At 36.3% G+C, this 24163-nt stretch overlaps 3 protein-coding genes across 8 annotated transcripts in view; 2 read left to right on the forward strand and 1 right to left on the reverse strand.

Annotated features, from left to right (window-relative positions):
• Nucleotides 1-4180, forward strand: part of LOC117214828 (LON peptidase N-terminal domain and RING finger protein 1) — a 65619-nt gene extending 61439 nt beyond the window's left edge. For both annotated transcript variants that reach the window (XM_033461191.1, XM_033461192.1), the window contains exon 9: nt 209-4180. In XM_033461191.1, coding sequence (XP_033317082.1) covers nt 209-565 — 357 coding nt within the window. In that variant the 3' untranslated portion in view covers nt 566-4180. The remainder of the gene's footprint in view (nt 1-208) is intronic.
• Nucleotides 4181-4882: 702 nt separating this feature from the next.
• LOC117214830 lies at nt 4883-7699 on the forward strand. The gene is made up of 5 exons (XM_033461199.1): nt 4883-5093; nt 5153-5273; nt 5751-5899; nt 5967-6113; nt 6196-7699. The coding sequence occupies exons 1-5, from the start codon at nt 5004-5006 to the stop codon at nt 7501-7503; spliced, it is 1815 nt and encodes a 604-aa protein (XP_033317090.1). The 5' UTR covers nt 4883-5003; the 3' UTR covers nt 7504-7699.
• Nucleotides 7700-7924: 225 nt separating this feature from the next.
• LOC117214829 (uncharacterized protein KIAA0513) lies at nt 7925-22992 on the reverse strand. Of its 5 annotated transcripts, none has more exons than XM_033461197.1 (10): nt 22820-22992; nt 17379-17650; nt 14206-14489; nt 13861-13902; nt 12289-12393; nt 11779-11939; nt 11486-11672; nt 10187-10409; nt 10021-10115; nt 7925-9625 (listed from the first exon to the last, which is right to left on the reverse strand). In XM_033461197.1, exons 2-10 carry the CDS (start codon nt 17648-17650, stop codon nt 9561-9563), a joined length of 1434 nt encoding a protein of 477 aa, XP_033317088.1. In that variant the 5' UTR covers nt 22820-22992; the 3' UTR covers nt 7925-9560. The 5 variants fall into 5 exon arrangements, with proteins under 5 accessions (XP_033317088.1, XP_033317086.1, XP_033317087.1 ...); XM_033461195.1 differs by having other exon boundaries at nt 17379-17653; XM_033461196.1 differs by having other exon boundaries at nt 22577-22992.
• Nucleotides 22993-24163: the final 1171 nt, after the last annotated feature.

Genomic DNA, 24163 nt, shown 5'->3' on the forward strand with positions numbered 1-24163 from the left:
ACTAACGTTATACAACCTTCAATAAAATTTTTCATTCTAAAATTAACCTAAAATTAATTCGAATTGCCATTTTATCGAGCGTCTCTTCAATTTATCATCGGTCAGTTTTGTCGTCACCGGTATCAGAAAATATATAGATCGTGGCAATTAGGATTTTATAAACGATAAAAATAGACTGCCTCTGCTTACTGAAACTTGATATTTCCAGGTGAGAACGAAAGGAAGAAGATGGTGGGACACGGTGCCATTGTCCCAGCAATTAGAAATACAGCGAGTATTCGGTCGAATGCCAGACACCGAAGAAGATTGGCCGCGCTTGCCGGACGGTCCATCGTGGACCTGGTGGTTGTTGGCGATTTTACCGCTTGGTCCCCAGCTGCAAGTGGGAATTCTCGGTACGACGAGTCTGGAGAAGAGATTAAGGGCTATCGAAAAGACTCTCGATCATATGGAGCAAAGGCAATTAACCGTCGCCCCTGCTCCATCGGAAGAAACCACCACTTCATCCAGCATATGTCGAGACGAGGGTGGCCTCGCAGACACGACAGTCTCGGTGGTACAGTAACGTTAAAGGAACAAAGGATAAGAAGAAATTGGAAAGATGTCCTCTCAGGACAATTCGTTCAGATCATTTCGCCATGAAATGGTGATTTAATCAGATTCGACTTTCATTCGATGTACAAAGTACTTGGAGAATAGCTTATCGAAGATTACTACTTTTTACTCGGTATTTAATATACACGCATTATATCCGGAAGTGAGGCGAGGAAAACCTGTAGCTCGGTCGATCGGCAACCAGGTTCTCCGTGTGCATCGATTCCCCCACTTTTCTTCTTATACTTAACCCCGTTAGTTGCGTTTTAACTCGAGTACTATCTCTCTTTCTCTCTTTATTGGGTACTCGTTAAACTTACACAGCCAAGCGCCTTATCGACGGAACGATGATGGTGCAATTAGAAGAAGCGAGACTAGGATCGAACAAAGGGTAACATCGTTGTCATTCGAGTAGTCGTTACGTTCCACTAACGGAACCTAGTTAGAACGGGGGGTTGAGGCGAGAGATGTAAACGAAGAAATTGATCTCGTCGATATGCGCGTTACAGCTGGTCCAGAATTAATTCGATCGTGCGTGTGATTACTCTAAGCAATATTACAAGCAACCCGCTCTTTTACAATCTCGCTACGTGCTTCGACGCATATTTTGTGACGTTTGTGTTTTCTGACAAGAGATTGATGACGGTGTAGCTGGACCGGTACTGTCAATGAACGAAACTTGTTCGTATTTTTCTCTACGCATAAAAATCAGTATGCCCTTAAGAGAATCGATTATACTTACTAGTATGCATTACGATACGTGTAACATGGTATCAGTTATTGTTCCTATACTGCATATAACAAGGGAGAAGCAACGAACGAAGTGACAGCTTTCGCTTCAGTTCCTTGACAGCACTGATTTCTCACTGGTCTCTTTGAAATAGACCAAATAACACAGAGTTGACACGTTCCGTGCTGTACGACAATTTCAGAATCATCTGGTAAAATTATACTAGGAAATTTAGTTATAGATAGTAAGCAATTCCTAATCTTTTAACCTTTTCTAAACTTACCTAACTTTTAAATCTACCTATTAGCAATAAATTAAAAATTATTAGCCTTTGTCTTTCGTATCTGTCGCGTGCCATCGATAGTGTAGCTGACACGGAACCTGTCAAACAATACGGTGAGACTCATTCCTACTTTTTGAACGATAAGTTAATTTCGGGCAAGCTATAACGCAAGATCATCATATTCTCGATATTTATTACAAAATTAGCTAGACTATCGATAGCCGATCGGTTCTCACAAATACACGTTTTATATTCGAAACTCGTTGTTAGCGTCGATAGGAATATCGAATCGAGGATGTTCAAACTCTTAGCCAATCATCGATGAATCGACCAAAGTAGACGATAGAGTCACATATCCAAGACGAAAGGAGGGATATCGTTTACCTCGGTAAGGCGTGACCGTGTTCTTCGCGCTATTGCAATACGCAAATCTGTTCTTCCAGATAATATTATATATACATACATCTATATGTATACACACACATTTATGTATACATGAGCATATTATACGTTGCAATCAGAGGTACGCACGTCGTCGTCGTTTACGCTTATGTTGTTCGTACCCGACGAGAACTTTTTATCTTCGAAACGAATCGCGCGAATATATACTCATAACGATGGTACAATGATAGAACGAGAAGCGAGACGTACATATGTATTTCGTCGTGAGTTTGCTGAGTACAAAACGTTCGTCGGATGTACGCACGGTTAGAGCGGCGTGTTTTAGACTCTGTCGTGCGCGCATCCAGTTTTAGCTCGTTCGAATTGGCCAATCTTGAGCTTTGGGGCGTGAAGAGCTTTTATCTTTGATATTTACGAAAGTAGAATAATTTTTTTTTTCAGCGTATTTTTCTTTCTATGCAAAACGAATTTTTCTAGTATCTAAATCAGATGTAAGCAAACTGTACTTGACAAACTTTGACATACGTTGAGAAAGATAGCACGAATGTGTTGCTTGAAATAATTAAAGGATCATGTGCCCGAGTATAAAACTAAAATTACAATTTTACAGAACGAAACAAATTTCATTGACAAAAAGAAAGAAAACTAAATAAGTTTGATATAATTTGGAACTTATAGAATTTTTATTCAAGATTAGAGCCATTTGAATAAATGATCTTTTAATTATTATGAGTCATATATTCCGTTTGCACTTATATTAACGTTTAATGGGTCCAATGATGTTTGATAACTGAAATGTTTTTACGCGTCCCATGGTGATAGATACCGAGGAAAATTGATAAATATAGCGATCGAGTTAGATCTAGGTGATGTTAAATTCGGAGAAACGAGAAATTTTAGGTGGAACGTTCTATTTTCACTCAGCTTCTCGTAATGAGCCATACTTGTTGAAAAGGAATTTACAACAACGACCAGTTTATGTGGCAAAGCGCTCTTCATGTGGCACGAAACTCAATTTTTTATACTGTCCGGCCTGTATTCAGAACGCTCTAATAGAACAAACTATACTCCTTTTCTTTCCACAAAAAAGAAAAAAGAAGAAGAAGAAAACGAATATAATCTATCCTAAATATTAATAGGAAATTCTTTCGACTAGATCTTCTTCCAATATCTCGTCGTTGATGTTTTTAACGTAACGATTTATATTTATAAAAATCTGTCGAAAAAGATTGAAATTCTAAAAAGAGGATCTATATACTATAAGCAATCGTTGAGAATTGATAATTATCTCTTAATCAAAATTAGAAGCGTAACGTTGATAATCACAACTATTCTCATCGAGTAAACTGTAATTTGCGTCCAAGCTGAAAATTATTCTGTCGTTGCACGATAATTGAAGAGTATATTCAAGAGTATAATATTTTTAACGATTAATTTCCAACGTGGTTTTCCAATAGTGGCGAACTGCCCGTGAAACAAAGGCGTATCGTTTAGTAATAATACAGTGTTATGAATACGAGCCTTTAAGTTTATTCCGTCGCTCATAAGACTTCTCGACTACGGTAGCGTATAGTAATTTATTTTCATGCGATTTTTTAAATGTCATTCGAGAGACACATATAACGATCATCAGAAGAGCTAGGGAACGTCATATCAGTCATGCAATCAAACGTACAGAAGAAACGAAGAAATGAGAATAAGAAAATATGAAAAAGAAAGAAAAGAATCATACGCGTCTGTTGTCCATGATAATTGATTATTCTTATTGTTATCGTGAATTAATATTATTATTATTACTATTATGATTATTCTAATTATTATTACAAATTAAGAAGAGTACTATCACTATGAAGCGAGTACACCACTATTAGCTTTTAGTATCGTCGATAATAATATTATCGAAAGCGAATAACGACAATTGACTGCGAAATTGGCATTATTCGATACGCATACACCTAACGTAATATATTTCCAATTTCTCTCACTCGAGAATGTGTGTATGTGTGAGTATGAAAGAAGAAGAAAAAGAAGAAGAAAAAGAAGAAGAAGAAGAAGAAGACGAAGATGAGGAAGAATAAGAGGAGAACAACTTTTTTCATCGCACGTTTTCTAATCGATATAATAATAATAATAATGTAACGTTTCGTCTTCAAGAAAAAAAAAAAAAAAAATCGAAGGGGCAGAGATGGTGTGTCCCTGGTATCTTTAAATTTATATTCTCTTCTCTAGACTTTTACGAAGTTGTGAATCATGCATTGTGATATTACCGTATAGCCTACCTATTGTATATTGTTATAACATAATATTACAAAATAGTATGTAATGTCACGCAACTTTCCATTTTTACTTCGACATTTCTATATTTATCTTCATCTCTTCATATGGAATTATTGTAATAAAAATATCGATGAAATCAAAATGTTTCGAGGATACTTTGTTTTACCTTGACCTGGTTTGTTCGACTTTCAACGTAGGCCGAGTTTCTGCCCGAACGAAATGTCGCCTATAACCTTATAATCGGTATGACATTGATTGACTGATTTAAAGAGAAAAGGAGATTATAAAAGAAGAAAAACAAGATTTCTGGAAATAATCTTCACGTGAATACATTTCATGGGATATCACTGATCAATAATTCTCGAAAATAATAAAACGCGAGAAACGAAAAATCTTCTTCACTTTCTTTACGAAACATTATTTACAGAAATTAGAAGAACCGAATAAAACGAGATAAGATGAAACAAAATAAATAAATTACTTGAATATTTCCAACGAAAAGTTTCTGTTTGCCTATCACCTCGTCAAACAAATCTTTTAAAACTATCGCCAGATAGATGTATCTTTTCTTTGGGTAGAAACACGAGGAAAAGAGCTGGTTTTGGTTAATTTCATTTTATTGTTATTTCCGACTGCAACTTTACTCGTGACAAAGTGTCAATTACGAAGCAGCTTCAGGGCGAACGCGGTGGCTTTTCGGATTCGGACACGTCGAGTATGAGCGGTAAGCTCGAATACCTGGAAAAGTATTCGGTAGCGCCTTCACCAAGCAGAGATTATTACGGGTTAAGAGTGTTGGACGACCAGGTGCTGACGAATAAATCGCGTTCTCGCGATTCTGCCTCGTAACTTCGCTCCTTTTGCAGGTGACACTCTATCTTTGGCGAATCTCGCACGGTCCTCACAAAACACCCATCGTACGAACCTCCGGTTTCGTTGATTTCAAGCAAGACCATCGATTGCAGGACGAAATTCGACGTATTTTTGGTACACAGTCGAGGAATCATTATTGAGTAACTTTTTGTGGAAAATTTGTCATTTAACGTTTAATGTTTATCTGATACGTTTAGTAGCTCTTGAAAGAATAATTCATTAAAAAATATTTTATTCTCTGTAAATACTCTGTTAGTTTTTTCATTTTTTTGACGCTTTTCAACGTTTGACGTTTGATATTCGTATACGTTGAATATATTTATTGGGTTAGGAGCGTGAAATTTTTCATTGAATCGTTCGTGAAGATGTCACTTAAGTTTAAATTGATATTATTTGATCGCTCGACTTTTTCAACCTTTGAAAAGCGGCGAATTAAGGTAAAGTAAAATGCTTCTTGTCTCGGTTTTTCTTTTTTGACAATTCTTTACAAAATATTAGTTTCACTATTTTAATTTTCTATTTTATTTTCACTAGTTTAATTTTCCATGTCGTTCCAATTCTATATATTACCATTTATATACGATATTTTAGGCGAATATTTGCTAAAGCACGTAAGAAACATCACTTCCGGGAGAAACACGTTATTGACATTGCCAAGGTGTTTGATTAATAAATTAATCAAATATCTTTCGGTACAAGACATCATCAAATTAACATCCCTGTCGCGTGTCTCTAAAGAGGTAACAGAAATCAAAGAAATTAATATTCAGCCTTACCCTTTCTATTTCTTCCTTCCCAAATATTTAGATCTTCGATGACAATTGCGTGTGGCAAACACTGTACAAAAAATACAGACCACTAACAAGGAATAGATACGACGGATCTAATAGCACGTATAACTGGAAACAATTGTTCCAATTGGCTCAAGCGCAAGAATCAACCCACGATCAAAAAGTAATCTTGTCATTGTTACCGATTTTGAAGCGCGCGATATTCGTCTTTGATTTATCATCGATGCAACGATCGGTTGTTCCAGATGCTCCGAAATCGCTTAAACGCAAAACAAAGACCAGCAAACCCAAAAATTGAAAATTTACCGAAAGTGAATGCGAGATCGGAGAATTCACCGAAAGCGTATCAAAAAATCGAAAATCCCATGAAAATCTCTGGTTCGAATACCAAACTAACATCGAAGATCGTTCCGCCAGAAAACCAGACGAAGAAAACGGCTGAAGTATCTCGTAGAAAGAACGCGCAGAACTCTGTTTCGAGAAAATCGTCCGACAATCGTCTTAACGAAATTACAATCGACAAAGAAAAAGTAATCTCAGAGAGGAGAACTTCTGCCATTAAATCGCTGCAAGTAACCGGACAGAAGAATATAAAGGCGCTGAAAGATTACTCGGTCGCTACTAAGGTCAATGCCAAAGTGGACAATAAAGATTCGATGGGTAACAAAGTTGCAGAAACGAAATCGAGCAAAGTTCAGAATAAAATGGCTAGAAAGATCGACACGAAGACCAGTAGCATAAGTCTCAAAATGCTGGAGGAGAAATTAAATAACGTTAAATCGAAAAGTTCAACGACACCGAAGGTTAATAAAAGTGAGAAACCAGCTGCGCGTCCGATCCAGGAGGTGCAAGTTAAACCAAAATCCAGGGGGAAAACGAAGAAAATCGGTCATAGCAAGTCTACGATCTTGAGTACGAGCGCTGATCTTTTGAACGATCATTGTCCTATCAAGGATGACAGTTTCGATCTGGTAGATCTGATCCAGGCTAGCTTGAAAAACATTCGTAGTCCAAGAAGTATATTCGATTATAGCTTCAGTTGTATCGAAAAGACGAAATCTTGCTGCGGTGACACGACCACGCAAGAGATTAGTCGCAAGATGACAGACCATCCGAGAGCCTTGAAGAGTGGTCACATTAAAGCGGCTCTTGATCGATTATCAGAGAAATCCGAGCCCGTCACCGCGAAATCGATAGATTCTGCCAACAAAGGCGAACTATCGTATGGATCCGTCTCGCCCGACTATGCTCTAATGTCGTTGAATTCAGAATTGAAAAAATCGACAGAGTCAAATAAGAATCGTAACGTTATCGTGCCAGAGGAGAAGGCAGAACATTTTGAAAGATATGGAATTTATAACAAATATCCAACGCCAAGGCTACCGAATAAAGAACAGAAGAAGTCGCCTCCTGGAAAAGAAATGGATAAGATGAGCATTCTACGTTCGCTGGGAATGAGAAGTTTGCGTGGTAAAAGCGTGAGCTCTAACTCAACGGCCGAGGTAAATCGATACGAATCGAGGAAAATGATCGATAACGTTTACAAGTATTGATGTGTGTTCACTGTCGTCGTGTTACTCCGGAGAATATTTTTTAAATTGTAACAACTGTACGTGTATATGTTTGGTAAAATAAATATTAGCGAAAGCTAAAATACATGTCTAAAAGCATTGTACCACGCGATAATCTGTTACACGGCAAATAATATGATTTCAAGACGAGAGAATTTTTATAAGCGTGTTACGATAGAATAGGAAGAAATTATGATTTCTTATTTACAATGCATTTAACTCGAGAAATATTACTATATTCGAAGCAATTAACATCGAATCTCACTGATTACCTGAATTGCTAAATTATACGTATTTGCCTCCATGAGATTTTAAGACCAGCGTGGTAAGTCAATTTAGTTTTATTATAGTATCGAACTTTGATATTTTTGGTAAAATGAAACGGTTTTCATAAGAAATCATCTCAATGTTGAAGAAATTTATTAGTTATTATCTTTCCTCGCATTAACAATTTCACTGGAAATGCGGACAGATATACAAAATAATTATCCAGCGATGCTTGTATTTAATGATATGTCTTTTTAAATACAAACACACTTACATGAGTTATCGTCGAACGAAATTTTAGCAGCTTGTTCTACGCATAAAGATCTATAAAAGAAATTATACAAGATAGCGTGTGTAAAGTAGTCTGAACGTATGATTAATTGTAAAGCGAGAAGTATCTTCACATTTTAACACGTTTCATCGTCAGTTGCGACATTATTACTCTAGAATAGAATCAGCGATCTTTAACTGAGAAATCTGCTAACATTTTTCACCAAACGTTCTACAAGCGTCGCCTATGGATACTCTGCTAACTATGATCCGAGCTTTCTTGCACAATTTAGCTATATTACATCAGTGAATTCACAAGTGACAAGTAGTAAATTATAAACTTCTGTACTCGTATAGGTTTTACAGCTTTTCATCTTCAGCTTTTTTTGTAATGTCAGTTCAAGTATAATAATATTGTCAACTAATACAATTATTTATCACCTAATAGGTAATATTAGTAAATTGATAGATTGCAAGTTCTAGATCATAGATATCTCTTTTTACGAGCCTATCATTTTTCATATAGTAGGACGATCTAACGGTATTACGATCTAATGATATTAGTTCAGTTGCGTGCGTGCAAGGAAGCTCCGATATTTTGTAACATATAGAAATGCTATTTGAATTTATAAAACAAGCGATATATCCACATTAAAAGTGTCTTGCTTTCAATAGACTTTTGTGGTTAACGTGTTGCTTGAAAAAATTCGCTACGCAAATGTCGCGCTCTTGGCAATCTCCTTTAAAGATCACGAAATTTACAGAAATTTCCCTTTGCCCGTACAGAAATAACGTTCACGTCGATCATCGCTACAAACCGATTATCAATATCACACGAATTCGTCCACGTAATTTATTGTCCGTTTACGCTTATGACTTAAGTTCGATTTGGACATAGAAGCCTGACAAATAAACTAAGCAAATTCAACAATTTCGTTTCAACTTTCACGGAGAAATACGTTGTTTATAATATGTATATTTACAGAGATTTAACCTATCGGAACTAGAAGAAGAAATTTGAAATTTTCGGAGACTACTTAGAAACAAAATCGCAAGTATGATTCCGTAATAATAACAATGATAACAACATAATAATAATAATAATAATAGAATTATTTTAATATTTAAATATAGCAAATCATTTTTAATTGCAGCAGATTTATTACAATCGCGGAATCCTTCTCACAGTTTCACGGAGATTCTCGTCTTCGTAGAATTCGATTTACAAGTTCTGTTTAGTTAATGGTAGGAACAGTATACAGCTTAAATTCATTAATTTACATATATCGCTGAGTTTAGCTGCGCCAGATGGTATCACAACCGCATTTGTTTTGGTGTTTGTTGTATGATAAAATTGACATCTTTGTTCATTTATACTCCACTGAATTCGGTATTTTAATTGACAATTTTGCAACGATTTTCTCCTGCGAATCGCAGTTCGATAAGTAGATACCTTTTCAACAAAGTGTTTCCATGGATCCTTAGATTCATGTTCAGCAAAACTACCGCCAGGGCTCGGTCTCGTCGAACATTCTCTCTATGTTGTCACGAAGCATATTTTCTTGCTCTGTAAATATGTACATTCTGTTTAAAAGAAATATTCTATTTTTACGAAGAACAGAAAGAAAGAAGTAATTTTTTATTTTATTTATCATAAAGCAGCACGCATATATAGTAATACGTACTACTACATTGTCGTATAGCTTTGACGTCTAATATCGTGGCTATTAAATACCCGTGTACGTACAGTAATATGCTATAGTAATAATAGGTACTATACACATACATACATACATCGGTATTTAGTACTATTAATAGTAATACTTCAAAGCATAATAATGTCAAAGCGATAATTGCACAAAGTATACACCTCAGGTATTTGTAAAGTTAGAATTCAGATAAAGAGTACTCATAATGAGCGTCCTTTGATTCTACATTGTTCTTATTAATTGATGAATTTACCTTTCGTTAGATTAGCGATTACACATTGCTTCCTAAGAAATTCTAGACACAGAGTACGTGACAGGCCAAAGGCGTGCATGTTACACGTGAACGTCCTGAAAAAACGAAATTGTTTAAAGATAACATAAAACACGAGTTCATCGAACATTCTATCGAATCTGTTTACCCTAATTGTCCAAAGACGATATTAGCCTGAAACTTTCGATCCTCGATGGCGATGGCCTCCTGATCCAGAGACTCAGGCCTCGGCGGAACTGGCCTCGAAGCTCTTTCACATTGAACCGCGTCGAAGAAAGCCGCCGTCCAGAATCTCATTGACGTCCATATGGGTTGTACTCGCAAATGTGTGTACAAGTATTCGCGATATGGCTCCAATCCTGGCACTTCGACTAATTAAATCCGATTAAATTAATTGCAACGTATATTTTGATATATATGAAATGTATAATTGCGACGTTCGCTATTTGTAATCTACGCTGTCTGCAGTATAGAAAATTCAACAACAAGTACAAGTATTCGCGATATGGCTGCAATCTTGACTCTTCGACTAATTAAATCCGATTAAATTAATTGCAACGTATATTTTGATATATATGAAATGTATAATTGCGACGTTCACTATTTGTAATCTACGCTGTCTGCAGTATAGAAAATTCAACAACAAGTACAAGTATTCGCGATATGGCTGCAATCTTGACTCTTCGACTAATTAAATCCGATTAAATTATTTGCAACGTATATTTTGATATATATGAAATGTATAATTGCGACGTTCGCTATTTGTAATCTACGCTGTCTGCAATATAGAAAATTCAACAACAAGTACAAGTATTCGCGATATGGCTGCAATCCTGATTCGTCGACTAATTAAATCCGATTAAATTAATTGTATCGTATATTTTGATATATATGAAATGTATAATTGCGACGTTCGCTATTTGTAATCTACGCTGTCTGCAGTATAGAAAATTCAACAACAAGTACAAGTATTCGCGATATGGTTGCAATTTTGACTCTTCGACTAATTAAATCCGATTAAATTATTTGCAACGTATACTTTGATATATATGAAATGTATAATTGCGACGTTTACTATTTGTAATCTGCGCTGTCTGCAGTATAGAAAATTCAACAAGTACAAGTATTCGCGATATGGTTGCTATCCTGACTCTTCGAGTAATTAAATCCGATTAAATTATTTGCAACGTATATTTTGATATATATGAAATGTATAATTGCGACGTTTACTATTTGTAATCTGCGCTGTCTGCAGTATAGAAAATTCAACAACAAGTACAAGTATTCGCGATATGGCTGCAATCCTGACTCTTCGACTAATTAAATCCGATTAAATTAATTGCAACGTATATTTTGATATATATGAAATGTATAATTGTGACGTTTACTATTTGTAATCTACGTTGTCTGCAGTATAGAAAATTACATAAAAGACAGATCTAGATACCTTCGTGGTAAAAAGTAAAGCACATGTTCATGAGACTTTTGGCAGGTGCGAAATCATCCGCCTCGTGACATTCGAAAAGAGCCACCGCAAAGTGTTGAGCTAAAGAATAAAACGATGCTTCTGTTACACAGGGGCGTGCTCTCCTCGCGTTCACCACTCTGGAGAACCATATTCTACCGGATTCTGTCTGTGTGAAATGAAATCGGCACGTTATTCCTTTTCTTTAACGACCATTGTATTTATATAAAATTTAACAGATAATATGTATACACGTAATAGATTTGAACACGTACAAGAACCATTTGGCCGAAACTTGCTTTTTGCTCCTGATCGATGCTATTCGGTGCATCGAATAAAAGAGGTACAAAAGCTTTCATAAAATCCGCCGCAGCTTCCTCAGATTGACTATCAGCTGATAAACTAGAAGCCCAAGATTGGACAGATCCCGACGAACCTAAATTACAAGACCCAAAATTATTTCTTATTTAAATTTCAAATTATTCGGATAATTAACTCGTAAACCTTGGTGACGAAAGTAAGTTAACTCATCGCTCGAATTCCCAATTTCTTAGATATAATAATTTCTTTATTCGTGGCTTCTTTATATTTTAACTCGTCTACTGTATGTACATTATAGTATAAATTATATTTATACCGAATTATAAATTGTAATTACATTTATGCTTCAAAGAATTATTAAAAACTCCCTATCTGTCTTTGCTAACTTTTAATTCTATAATGTTATAGAAATTTCTGGTTAACAGATGACCAGATCAACAGGTTAGTATTCAAATAAATTTTACCTGATCTCTGCCATAATCTACGGCCGTCCATGTTCGAGTCTAAACTCGTACTAGGTCCGTAACCATCCTGATCGCTCATGGAGTCGCTGCTACAAGGCGGCATATCTGAAATAATATTCTACAGGAAACAATCGCATAATCTGGTGGAAGCGTTAATCTACGGCTCCCCTAATTAATACTCGAGACTGGTGCGTGTGCCACGTTATTGTATTGCTTCAACACCTCTGAGAATACGTCTAATCTAATATTTGAGACAGGGAACACACAGGGATGATACAGTGATGCTATCGTACTATCAGAAATTGTAATCAGATATACTATACAGGTGTACTATAGGGATTAAACCTGATCGAACAAGCTAAATTTCAGAGAGGTAAGTCATACAAAGGTACACAATAAAGAGGCAATTAAGTTTCAATTGGGTTAGATGGTGTTTTAATTTAATACGTGTAAGTAACAGGATTGTAGACGCACTTTCACAATTAATTACGAACGAAGGTCTCTTTGGTTTATTTCTCGAGATACTTTTATTAAATTTCCTATCAAAACTACATAGCAGATTTTATCTTTTATCGTGGAGAATAAAATGTAAATTCTAGGCAAAGAAAATGTATTAATAGATAGGTTCAGAAGTTTCTAATAAACGATTTTTTTAAAGTAGAACACGTTAGAAAATATATTCTATGATTATTATGTATCTTAGGTAAAGCTTGAGTAATAAACAATTATTAATTATTAAATAATATATGTTCGGTAACTAAATTTACAAAGGAAACCATTATCTCCTATTTTCATTGGAATGTTAATATATTCAGAATTTATCAAAGTCAAAACTCAGTTTTATCTGGGAAACTAGAAAGCACGTACGAGGTTCTGTCTAAGTTTTTATATCAAATGACACCAAATATTTACACACAGGAAGGTTCACGTGAAAGCGTACAACGATACGATTTTCCATCAAGAAACACAAAACTGTAGGAGCCAGGGATCTATTTGCATTATTGCTTTTGTACCGACAGAAAAGTTGCGATATGTCAGTTATTCGTTCGTGTTTCGTATATTTCTTATACATATTGTGCAAAATGAATCGTGAAACAGCGTAAAACAGTTTGAAGTGCAGCGGAACCTGCGTTATCAGAACGCCGATTAACGGGACGATCGATTATCGGAATATCGATTAATGGAAAATTTGAGAATTAGTCTTGCGCAGCAGAGATTGGAAACGGAAGAGAAACAGAAAGATATTGTTATATTTTTATTCGACAAATTTGTTGTTTAATCGAGATAAGTAATTAAAAATAAGTAATCTCTTGAAAAAGAAATCAAATCGCAAAAAAAAAAAAAAAGAAAATGATAATCAATCTGTTCTCGTACGAAGATAAAGTCATTCGATTATTCAAATAGCGTGTAAATTACTCTTAGTTTGAATAACCTAGGTTCGTCCTTGCTTTCAATAGCAACTTTACTGTCGATACGGTGAAAACACCGAAAGGAAACGGAGGGTTTGTGAGAAACGAACGAAACCTGTGACGGTTCACATACACATTTACATACAATTCAACGTTCATTTACCTAAACGAAAAACGACCGTCTGATAACGGGTCGGGGCCCTCGCTTCATGACAAAGAGAAACAAAAATATATTATATAAAAACGTTCTTTCTAAAAATAAACTTACTGTACATATATTTTCATGCGAAAATAAACGTTTCGGAAATAACGAAATTTAGAGAAACAGATACCTATATTACTTCAAGGATTAAAAAAAATACTAAAAATGCATTCTTTTAGAAAGAAGGGAATTTCAATGTTACACCGAATTCATAAAAATATAAGTATACGTAATTAATGAACATTCGTGTATACAATCTTTTTTATAATATTTAACGAAGTAGAGAATATTTTTGTAGCTGCTCACCTCCCCTGTAGTTCAATTTATCGAAAGGATCAGGCCCTGTGGCCTTGATATCTCTTTCTTCAAGAGGTTCTATGCTTTCTTCACTGTCCCTATCGGGGCTGTTATCTTCCTCTACTTTATGCTCTTGTCTTTTGGTTCCGGCTGATCTCGACGAGGCTATTTCCTCGTAGGTCATACCCGGAGGATATTTTCTCATACACCTCGACATATTGGCGCTACCCTGACGCTCCAGTTTATGCCTCGCGATTGCTTCGTAGTCTTCGTACGATAATCCTGTGCCAAACCTACGTATAAAACAAGAAATTGTGAGATTTCAAGGAATATTTTACGTTTAAAAAAAATCGAGAATATTTCTCGAAGGTATTTTACGTTTAAAAGATATTGTTACGACCGTTCGCGGAGAGACGCGGTCGCGAGGAAAACGCGTCAGCGAGAGGCGTAAATTCTCGCTACGATTCGGTGAATCGACGCCGCGAAATAGTCGTTCCCCTGTTTCGGTTAAGATAACAGAGGTGGTTAAATGAATATGACACAGTAAAGTTATATTTCACCGTTTATTCCAACAACTTATAACGAAGACAGTTACGCTGGTGCGTATGTACGAGATGAGTGAGTAACTGATCTGCGGGTGTGTATACCCGGTTAAAGGATGTTGACTGTTCGAAGGATGTAAAATCAGTACCGTCTTGGGAGACGATGCTGTCTCGGAGGAAAGCTAAGGATGGGTGTGTCTAGCGCACGGGACCATCGGATTTGTTGATGCCGATGTTAGTTAAGAGAGTGAGGGAAATAGGCTTCGTCGTTAATTGGTTAAACGAAGGGTCTTAACCGCCCTTCAGAGAAAGTGGTTAGTGGGAGGAAAGTTGCAGCCTACGTGAGAAAAACTAACTTTCCATTATCCAGCCGTGGTAGACAATAGTCTTTAGAAATTCTTCGGAAATAGACGTTTGTTTGGTTTGAAGGACCTTTACTAGGAAATCTATGAGATTTATGGAAGGTACTTGAGGCTATTGAGGGTACGCAGTGAGTATCCGAAGACATCTGGTTGTCATCTTGCCCGCGGTGTGTGGCCTGGGCTAGGTAGAGTGGTACGTGTAACGTCAATTCATATCAGAGACCAGGCCATACACCACGGACAGGATGGCACCCAGATACCTGCATATCCCTGGCGCGCACCCTCAATAGTCTTAAGTGCCTACCAGGGGCCTTGGCATTTTTATAGTTAAGGTCGTTAGGACCAAGCGAGTATTTCCTGTCGTAAATTCCGTCCCTTGTCCTTAGATACCCCCGCCCCTAGCTTTCCTCAGACACAGTATCGTCAGTAAGACTTCGCTTATTCTGTATCCTTAGAATAGTCAACATATCTATGTCGGTCTCTACTCTTATAAGTCGCGTACTTAATGTATCGTTGTAACTAACTCTGACATAACGTGGTTGGAGTGAAATGTGATTTATGTTAATTCAGTGCGTGTTACATTGTGATTGCTGAATTCATAATAAAGGTTGATTAAAACCAAGTAAATAGTTGTGTTACGACTCAACTATATTTTATTTTCACCAACCAACCCAAAAATTACGTGACATACGCGACGTAACAGATATCAAGAATATTTATCAGGAATATGAACGGAAATTTCCAAAATATCGATATCCGTATGACCTCGATATACAATATATAAAATGCAAACGCAAATACACGAGAATTTTATTTGAAATTTATTAAAAAATGTCTCTCTGACGCAAGACAACTTTTTCAGAAGATTAAAAGCATACTATTTGAAATGCATGAAACATTAAATTCGCAATACTTATCAAGCTGTCACTTGTTACCGTCACGTACAGAAGAAACGATAAACAAACCAATTTTCTTGTACGTGAAACTAGTGCACCTTATCGATCATCTATTATGCATCGTAAATTGCATTTCAGTTAATGGGCGCCTCATCCACTCTCCAGCGAAGTCTCGACTCCATGGAAAAGTGGTTTCACAAATGGGGCTTCAAAGTCAACGAAAAGAAATCCTCAAATGTAACCTTCACGCTCCGAAAACAAACCTGCCCCCAGGTCACCATCAACAATGCAACAGTTCCTAGCAGGGACACAGTCCGATGCCTGGGCATGACCCTGGACAGGAGACTAACGTGGAAGACACACATCTCAGATAAAACGAAGCAACTAAAGGACAAACTAAAAAAACTCTATTGGCTCACGGGCCGACGCTCCAAACTAAACATACAGAATAAAATTACCCTCTACAAGACCGTAATAAAACCTGTCTGGACCTACGGAATCCAACTATGGGGAACAGCAAGTAACTCCAACATTGAAATACTCCAACGCTTTTAATCGAAAACGCTAAGATCCCTAATTGACGCACCTTGGTATGTTACCAACGAAACCATCCATCGCGACCTCAAGATACCTACAGTCAAAGAGGAAATAGCAAAATATAGCGACAGATATAGCAAAAGAGTCAACAAACACCGAAACCCCCTAATCACTGGACTACTCGATACGACGGACCAGATTCGCAGGCTGAAGAGGCACTACCCGCTAGACCTAAACGTTAGATTCATTTAATTATCCAAATTAAGCATATGCACTTACTTATAATACTTATAAATTATACCTATCTATAATAAGTATTAACTTATTGTAAATAAACAGCCATGTCACTGCGCCACGCCAGAAAAATTACTGAAAATTCTCAACGCGAGAATTGATTGTAATTTCAACAAATAAATAAAAAGAAAAAAAAAAGTTAATGCGCAAACCACTTAAAGGGAAAATAGGATAGATAAAAGAGTGACATTTTATTTCAATAGTAGAATACCTTCATATCATTTCATTTATTTTGAACGTTTCTTAAAATTATTATTTATATGTGTCTCTGAAGATTTTACGAGCAATACAAAGCGGTCGAGGAAAATATTGCACAGATTTGATTAGCGTTCGTAATTGCTTTTCAATAGTAAGCGATACGCAAACTCATAACTTAAAGTATATTAATTAAATAGTAAAAGAAAATATATATTTCTCGTAATATATTATAATATATATAATAAAATCAAAGTAAGCTCAGAGGATGCCCAATTACTCTTCACACCTCTAATACACCTTATTCGTGCTGCTGTAGAATTATTTAGCAATAGATTCACGAGACAGGAGCTTACCTTGGGAGCCTTAATTTTCTTCTAGCCAACTGTTCTTCCGGATTGGAAGTCTGAGGTGGTGCTTGTGGCGAAGATGGCGACGTCGACGGCGTCGTGGTCAATTCACTTTCTTCTAAACTGCTACTTAGAACGGATCCTATTCGGCTACCCAAACCCTGAAGATACTCTCCGCTGCCTCCTAACGCAGACTTGACGGATCTGAGTGCACCTCTGGTGCGTCCAATTAGGGACGCTCCACCGGTGGATGGCAGAGCCGTAGTTACATCCACCATCTTCTGTAACAGACAAGTACAACAATGTCGTAAGTATTTAAATTAGACTCCATGCAAATTGCAATTCTTCAGCTTCTACCAACGAGTATAACGATGGAAGTGTCACGTAATTTTTGGGTTGGTTGGTGAAAATAAAATATAGTTGAGTCGTAACACAACTATTTACTTGGTTTTAATCAACCTTTATTATGAATTCAGCAATCACAATGTAACACGCACTGAATTAACATAAATCACATTTCACTCCAACTACGTTATGTCAGAGTTAGTTACAACGATACATTAAGTACGCGACTTATAAGAGTAGAGACCGACATAGATATGTTGACTATTCTAAGGATACAGAATAAGCGAAGTCTTACTGACGATACTGTGTCTGAGGAAAGCTAGGGGCGGGGGTATCTAAGGACAAGGGACGGAATTTACGACAGGAAATACTCGCTTGGTCCGAACGACCTTAACTATAAAAAAATGCCAAGGCCCCTGGTAGGCACTTAAGACTATTGAGGGTGCGCGCCAGGGATATGCAGATATCTGGGTGCCATCCTGTCCGTGGTGTATGGCCTGGTCTCTGATATGAATTGACGTTACAGAAGCTTGTGCTTTCGACCTTCACTATCCTTCGTTCTGTTTTTCAAGTCAGCTTTTGTATTCGTAAACTTCTGAAAATTCTCTTTTCTTCAATTTTGCAGAAGTTTAATTTCGCAGGCTGCAAACTACAAATTAGAACGAACGAAAGGTACTAGAAGAAAAATTTATCCAGAAGAATTTGAAGCGAAACACGTACGTATTGGGATTGACGAAATTAAGTATATACAAATGGAATTATAAATGACTTTGATAGTATCCGAATGTTTATTTCCAATAAATAAATAACAGATTCTCTTTTGGACGTTTTTCGATAATTGTTGAAATTTTGAAGTAAAAAGGTTTCTTTGCAGCAAACACTCTACGTATTTAATATCAAATTTCATGAAAATTACAGTTCTTCAGCTCTGTCCACAGGTTTAACAGCGTGTACTTCGTTCTTCTGATGTCTGATATAATGCGATGTTTTATAACAATATTTTACAATAATATTAGGTTGCCCGAAAAAGTGTCTTTCTTTCGCAAACGTGTTTTTTATAACAGTGCACCTTCATGTAAACGTGAAACCAAGTCTGTGAAATGTCGCGGTGTTTATCTCAACGTAACAAAATGGATCGTACGTAATTCGACAAAATAATATAAAACAAAAAACGTTGTGCGTCTATTATTTGCTCATAAAACGAAAGAAACTTCTAATACAATCTAATACATAGTATCAAGTACATAAAGTCGAAATTAAAAACGCTATTTACGTTATTAATCTACATCCATTTGGTGTCATTAACCACGTGAATACATTCTCTATATTCGATATGGTAAACTGTAACAACTCAAAAAACCCTTCGTCTAAATTTGAACATTGTAACAAACTTTAATCAATACCAGTTTCCAGATGGTTGATCGCTAATCATCAAAAGAATCCATTGCCTTTATCGAGCCGTATTGCAGTCAATTTGACGTAATATCATTGAAAAGCATCTGCGTTCGTAATGAGCAATGAAGTTCGCGACTCAAATCAAGAATATGTTATCTGCAACTTTGTGCGAGCGTATTATCTTCTGTTCGACAAAAATTGTCACCTAATGAGCATTGTTTGAATTTTGACAAGCAGCGAAAAGCTCATTGAAAATGTATGTAGGTCGACTAGGTACGTACGGTGCATCGTACGCGAACCGATAAACGTCGACAGGAAAACATTTGCTGAACTTTTCGTACGAAAAATGTAAGATCAGCTCGTAACGAATGAAATACGTACTTTAGAGATTAATGAAATTATTCTTAAACGAACATTGTTTTTGTAAAAAAAATGATATCAGAATTTACAAAATCAACGTAATAAGAGATATTGTATGTAATTTATAAACAATGGAACGGGGGAGAAGAATTATTAGAAGCATAAAATAATTATCTATTGCTAAGAACGAAAGAAAGAAAATAATTTGAGAATTATTAATGGCTGTCAGAATTTCTCTCACATTTTGCGTCAAGGTTCCACGTAATAACTGTTTGTGATTATGTTAAACATGCAACCATGTTTTTTAGTATAGTTACGTAATAACAAGTTTTGGTTGCAACACTTTTTCTTATAGTGTCCATGTTAATGATTGAAAATCACGTAAGTCTTCGAATATGATTATTCAACACGTATTCCAAATAAATTGCAAAATCTATCGTTATTTATTTTTAATATATTTTTTTATTATTCGATCGTTATTGAAATTTCGTATCCCGTAAAAAATTCACTCGAAATCCATCATTGAAGGAAAATTATGCTCCGATATGTACACGGGCATCAATAATTTGTGTTATTGATTTTCCTATTTGGAATAGCACCTGGTTGTATCATATGAATTCGCACAAGTGACACTGAAAAAAACATTATTATGTTGAATATTGACAAGCATCGTTTTATCAGTCGTATCGGTGCAAAGGTGATAAACGTATTTATCATTTCTGCAAGAAGGGAAGGTCTTTGAATAGGAATTTACGTCAAGCAAACTAAATGCACGTGGGCAAATATAAATGTGTTTGAAATTCATGATAGATTACCTTCAAACGTGAAGCGAGCAAACATAAATAAAATAAGTGCACGGCTTGATAAACGGAGAAAAATGTACAAGTAAAATATAAACAAACGTCGTACTATCGACTGCTTATATTTTTATCATAAATTATTTTATTATTATTATTCGTAACATGTATTGCATCGATATACGAAACGTACATATCATATAGTAATTCATGCAATTTATTCTGTGGTAATCAATACGTAAATATATTCTCAAAGTGATTGATGACGTACAGGAGTTTGTGGAAAGATTCAAACGTTTGATAGAAACCTATGAAATCGGATTTTCCATAAAGAGAAAATTTATACCAATCGAAGTATACGATTCAAAATTATTTCGTACTACGTACTATAAGAATTATTTAATCAATCTTTGATCTTTATATCACACACTCGATTTTACACGTTTGATTTAAAATACAATTTAATTAATGAAATGTTGCGAAACGATTTAATCAATACACTTCTTCATTGTGAAAACAGTGGAAAACTATATTTATATATAGTAAAAGAAAGGAACATTACGTATTTATTATCTGCACAAGCAGTTCTTATCGTTAGTATCTCTCTTACCTCTGGTTAGTAGATACTCGTATTTCTGCTTCTACGAATGGAAGTAAGATTTCATTCTAAATAGAAACCGTATAATGAGGGAAAATACGAATGAACAGGCGAGACGATAAAAGTTACGTAAAACTTCATACAGTTTTAAAGTTTCGAAGGAAACTTCTTTTTTCTCATCCTTAACGTTTCACACGTGGCATGATTCAACCTTTAATATTTATGGTGTTGCGCTTGCAAGATCAGCAACCATCTGTTACTCCAGTCTCCTTATCACGCTCTCATTAAATTTATATATGCATACACGGATGTTACACAATGAACGAGACGTTTTACCGTTACCGGTCGTGATACGAAACAATAGCGAATGTCCTTGCTGATAGCTCACTCTGACCGAAACCGCATCTGGAAACTGATTAACTATCGCTTGCGTAATATCTTTCACATGTTTAATGATTTCCATTTATTCGGAACGTAATGATGCTAATAGTAGCACACGTTACGAATCGCAGGGAGTTTATGATATGGAGAAAAAGAAAACAATAATTAAGAATATATATTCGATATCTGTAGAAAATGTTGTTGCCTTAAATGTAAAGACATTTTGTTGCAAAGATAAACGATAACAAATTTTCTACTTTGCTGTTAAATTTGTTCCATAAGGAAGGGGATGTGTAACAGAATTTTGGAAATTTCATACATCGGAGAAAATGATCTTTCCTTTAAATCTGTATCTGTATGGAGTCGTCTATAGAAAATAGAAATTCTTAAACGCTGTCCTTTTTTTCTTTTCTTTATTATCGTCCTGTGTATCTTTTGATAGATCAGTCGAGTGAAGTTTGTTTGAAAATCGTGATGCCACAAAGAAGATAGAGCACTTTCAGAACGCGAAAGTAGATCATCGATCGTGTCAACATCTCCATCGAAAGTTGGATGCCGCAAGAATTTGAAATTACGCTGACAGCAGGAATTGCGGGGGTGGAAGCGGATGTAATATCGAGCAACAAGCACGCCAAGGTTCTCGGAGTATGAGCGATGTAATTTGACCAATGCTTCGATCGACGCTTCCTTTGTCCGAGCATCTCGAAATTGTTCAACTATCAATACCACATCATATGGCAATAAAATGAAATTAATAGATAGAAGACGAAATAAAGTAAACCATTTTCGTGTTAATAACAATAAAATATCGCCTTAATTTGACCAGTAAAATTCAATGAAATTTGTTCAGGCATAGACAATGTAAATTAAAACGCATAAGGCAGTACTAAACGCTATTTTAAAATGTACTAACAATAAATGTTTCATTTATAGAATATTCGTATAGATCAAGTGGTGCTATACGTGGTTGATCGATACGAATGAACGAAACGTTCGTCGATTCACCTTCAACGTTACGTCAAACGTATTTGTATCAGGGACAAACGATCGTAGGATTTCACGAACGCATGAAAGCACGTCGAGGAGTACACTCCGGAGGGACATCGCCGCAATGCAGCTTTATCTATACCGGGCTGTTCCGCACCATACGGGCCATTGCTCGATTTACGATTCCAGAAAACATATGTTCACAAAGCTCGATCTACTCATCGTGTACCATAATGCGGCTCTTTAACTACCACGATCTCGTTTAAACAGCTAAATAACGAACATAGTAAGCGTTCTACCATCGATCATTGACTATTTGCAATCAAACAACAATTACTTACTGTTTCTCTAATTGCAGCGAAGTATTATCCACGCCATGAACAACGGGGATGAGAAGAATGTCTGATGCGCGAGATGAATGAAAATGAAAAAGGATAGGATTTCGAGAGCTTCACATTGATTTAAGGAGAGAAACAGTGGATTGTTCGAAGCAGCTTAGTCGTTCACCCACATCAAAGATGTTTTCATTGCGTTAATGAAGTGTCCGACGAATATTTCAACGATTTAATAAATGAAGAATATACCGTGTGGTAACACGAGCGATTAGGCCTGCTGATCGAACGCGGTTCCCCTCCGCGATCACTTCGAAACACGTGTCTGATCACGAACGGTTCTTTACGCCGTTACTACTTAAGCTTTCGGTCGTACACACCGAACGTAGCGCAGTTGCTTGCACTGGCTGGCCCGTTCGACTTGCGTTACTCTTCCAACATGTGATCCGATTAGCGCGTACGCATGCGTACCGCGCGATCAATACAGTTTTACTTACCTTTCTTACGTAGCTCGAAATCGTCGGTACAACAGATGCGAAGTGCTTATTCTGTTGGTAACAGACGGCAATGCACCGACTAATGGTATCGAGTTTGAAAATAATATTTTACCGATTACCGGAGGTGGTAAATTATTATAAAGCGCGAAGAGAGAGAGCACTGTTCTTGTGGAAAGATTGATACATTTTCTTCCAAGCTACTTATCTTAAAGCGCAGGCCTGGTTACATTTTGACTGATTATCAATAGAATTTTAGTCATAACGTTGAAGAATTCGTTTGATAGTGAAATCTAATTTTCAGAATAAATATTTATGGACTTCTAGCATTCGCAATTTGGAAAATTAAAGACAGATCCGTATCTTCGAAATTGGTAATAGAAGAAGGATGATTTCCTTTGTGGATTTCGGTTGCGGGTTGGTTTCTTCGTTAAGTAATTCTACGAGTAATGTAGCATTCTCTGCGATACAGTGGATACAGATGCAAGAAAACGACTGTTGGTAATTATTGGCTGACCAAGCTGTGCGGGATTTTCTATTTGTTACAAGTACGTCAAAAACCGATACGCAGCCGATGTTTCTCCTTCGCTTGCCATTAACTAGCACGAGGAACTTCAACGTTGCGATGGCTCGGTTCTAGCCATATCCATTCATCTCCGCGCGATGTCATCTGGGATCCATGGGATTACTCTCGAGAGACGAAAGAGCCAATTGTACCATATAAAAGTCATCTTCCATTGGATAGGGTTTCATAGGGTTTCATCCGCCTCTAGCCACGCCGATAAAGTAAGATTTAAGAAGATCAGAAGAATCAAGATTATCTGCTTTTTCTTTTTCTACGCGGAGGATACCTTTAAGAGATACGGTGGACCTCTTGGAGAGGTCGAGTGAATTAATTAAAAGATAATGATGCTTTTCATCTTGCTCATTATCCTCCGGTAGTTAACTCGGTGGAACTCCAGTTCGAATATAACAAGTGCAAGAATCTCTATACAAAATATAAATTTCGTCCACGATTTTGTACAGAAAATAGCGTTCGCAAATAGCGTGTTACTCTTTTACACTTTGATGAATATTCTTGACAACGACTGGCAAAGTTTTG

This window comes from Bombus bifarius, unplaced genomic scaffold, assembly GCF_011952205.1.
Source record: "Bombus bifarius isolate JDL3187 unplaced genomic scaffold, Bbif_JDL3187 scf7180000009243, whole genome shotgun sequence".
Taxonomy (NCBI): domain Eukaryota; kingdom Metazoa; phylum Arthropoda; class Insecta; order Hymenoptera; family Apidae; genus Bombus; species Bombus bifarius.

What these genes read in the sequence shown, in the direction of transcription:
- LOC117214829 (XM_033461197.1), bottom strand. Translation starts at nt 17,650, where the DNA reads ATGGTGGATGTAACTACGGCTCTGCCATCCACCGGTGGAGCGTCCCTA. An exon ending in TAAATTGAACTACAGGGGAG is followed by an intron (nt 13,903 to 14,205) that starts GTGAGCAGCTAC and finishes TTTGTCATGAAG; the next exon opens with CGAGGGCCCCGACCCGTTAT. An exon ending in GACGGTCGTTTTTCGTTTAG is followed by an intron (nt 12,394 to 13,860) that starts GTAAATGAACGT and finishes ATATTATTTCAG; the next exon opens with ATATGCCGCCTTGTAGCAGC.
- LOC117214830 (XM_033461199.1), top strand. Translation starts at nt 5,004, where the DNA reads ATGAGCGGTAAGCTCGAATACCTGGAAAAGTATTCGGTAGCGCCTTCA. An exon ending in TAAGAGTGTTGGACGACCAG is followed by an intron (nt 5,094 to 5,152) that starts GTGCTGACGAAT and finishes CTCCTTTTGCAG; the next exon opens with GTGACACTCTATCTTTGGCG. An exon ending in TGTCGCGTGTCTCTAAAGAG is followed by an intron (nt 5,900 to 5,966) that starts GTAACAGAAATC and finishes CCAAATATTTAG; the next exon opens with ATCTTCGATGACAATTGCGT.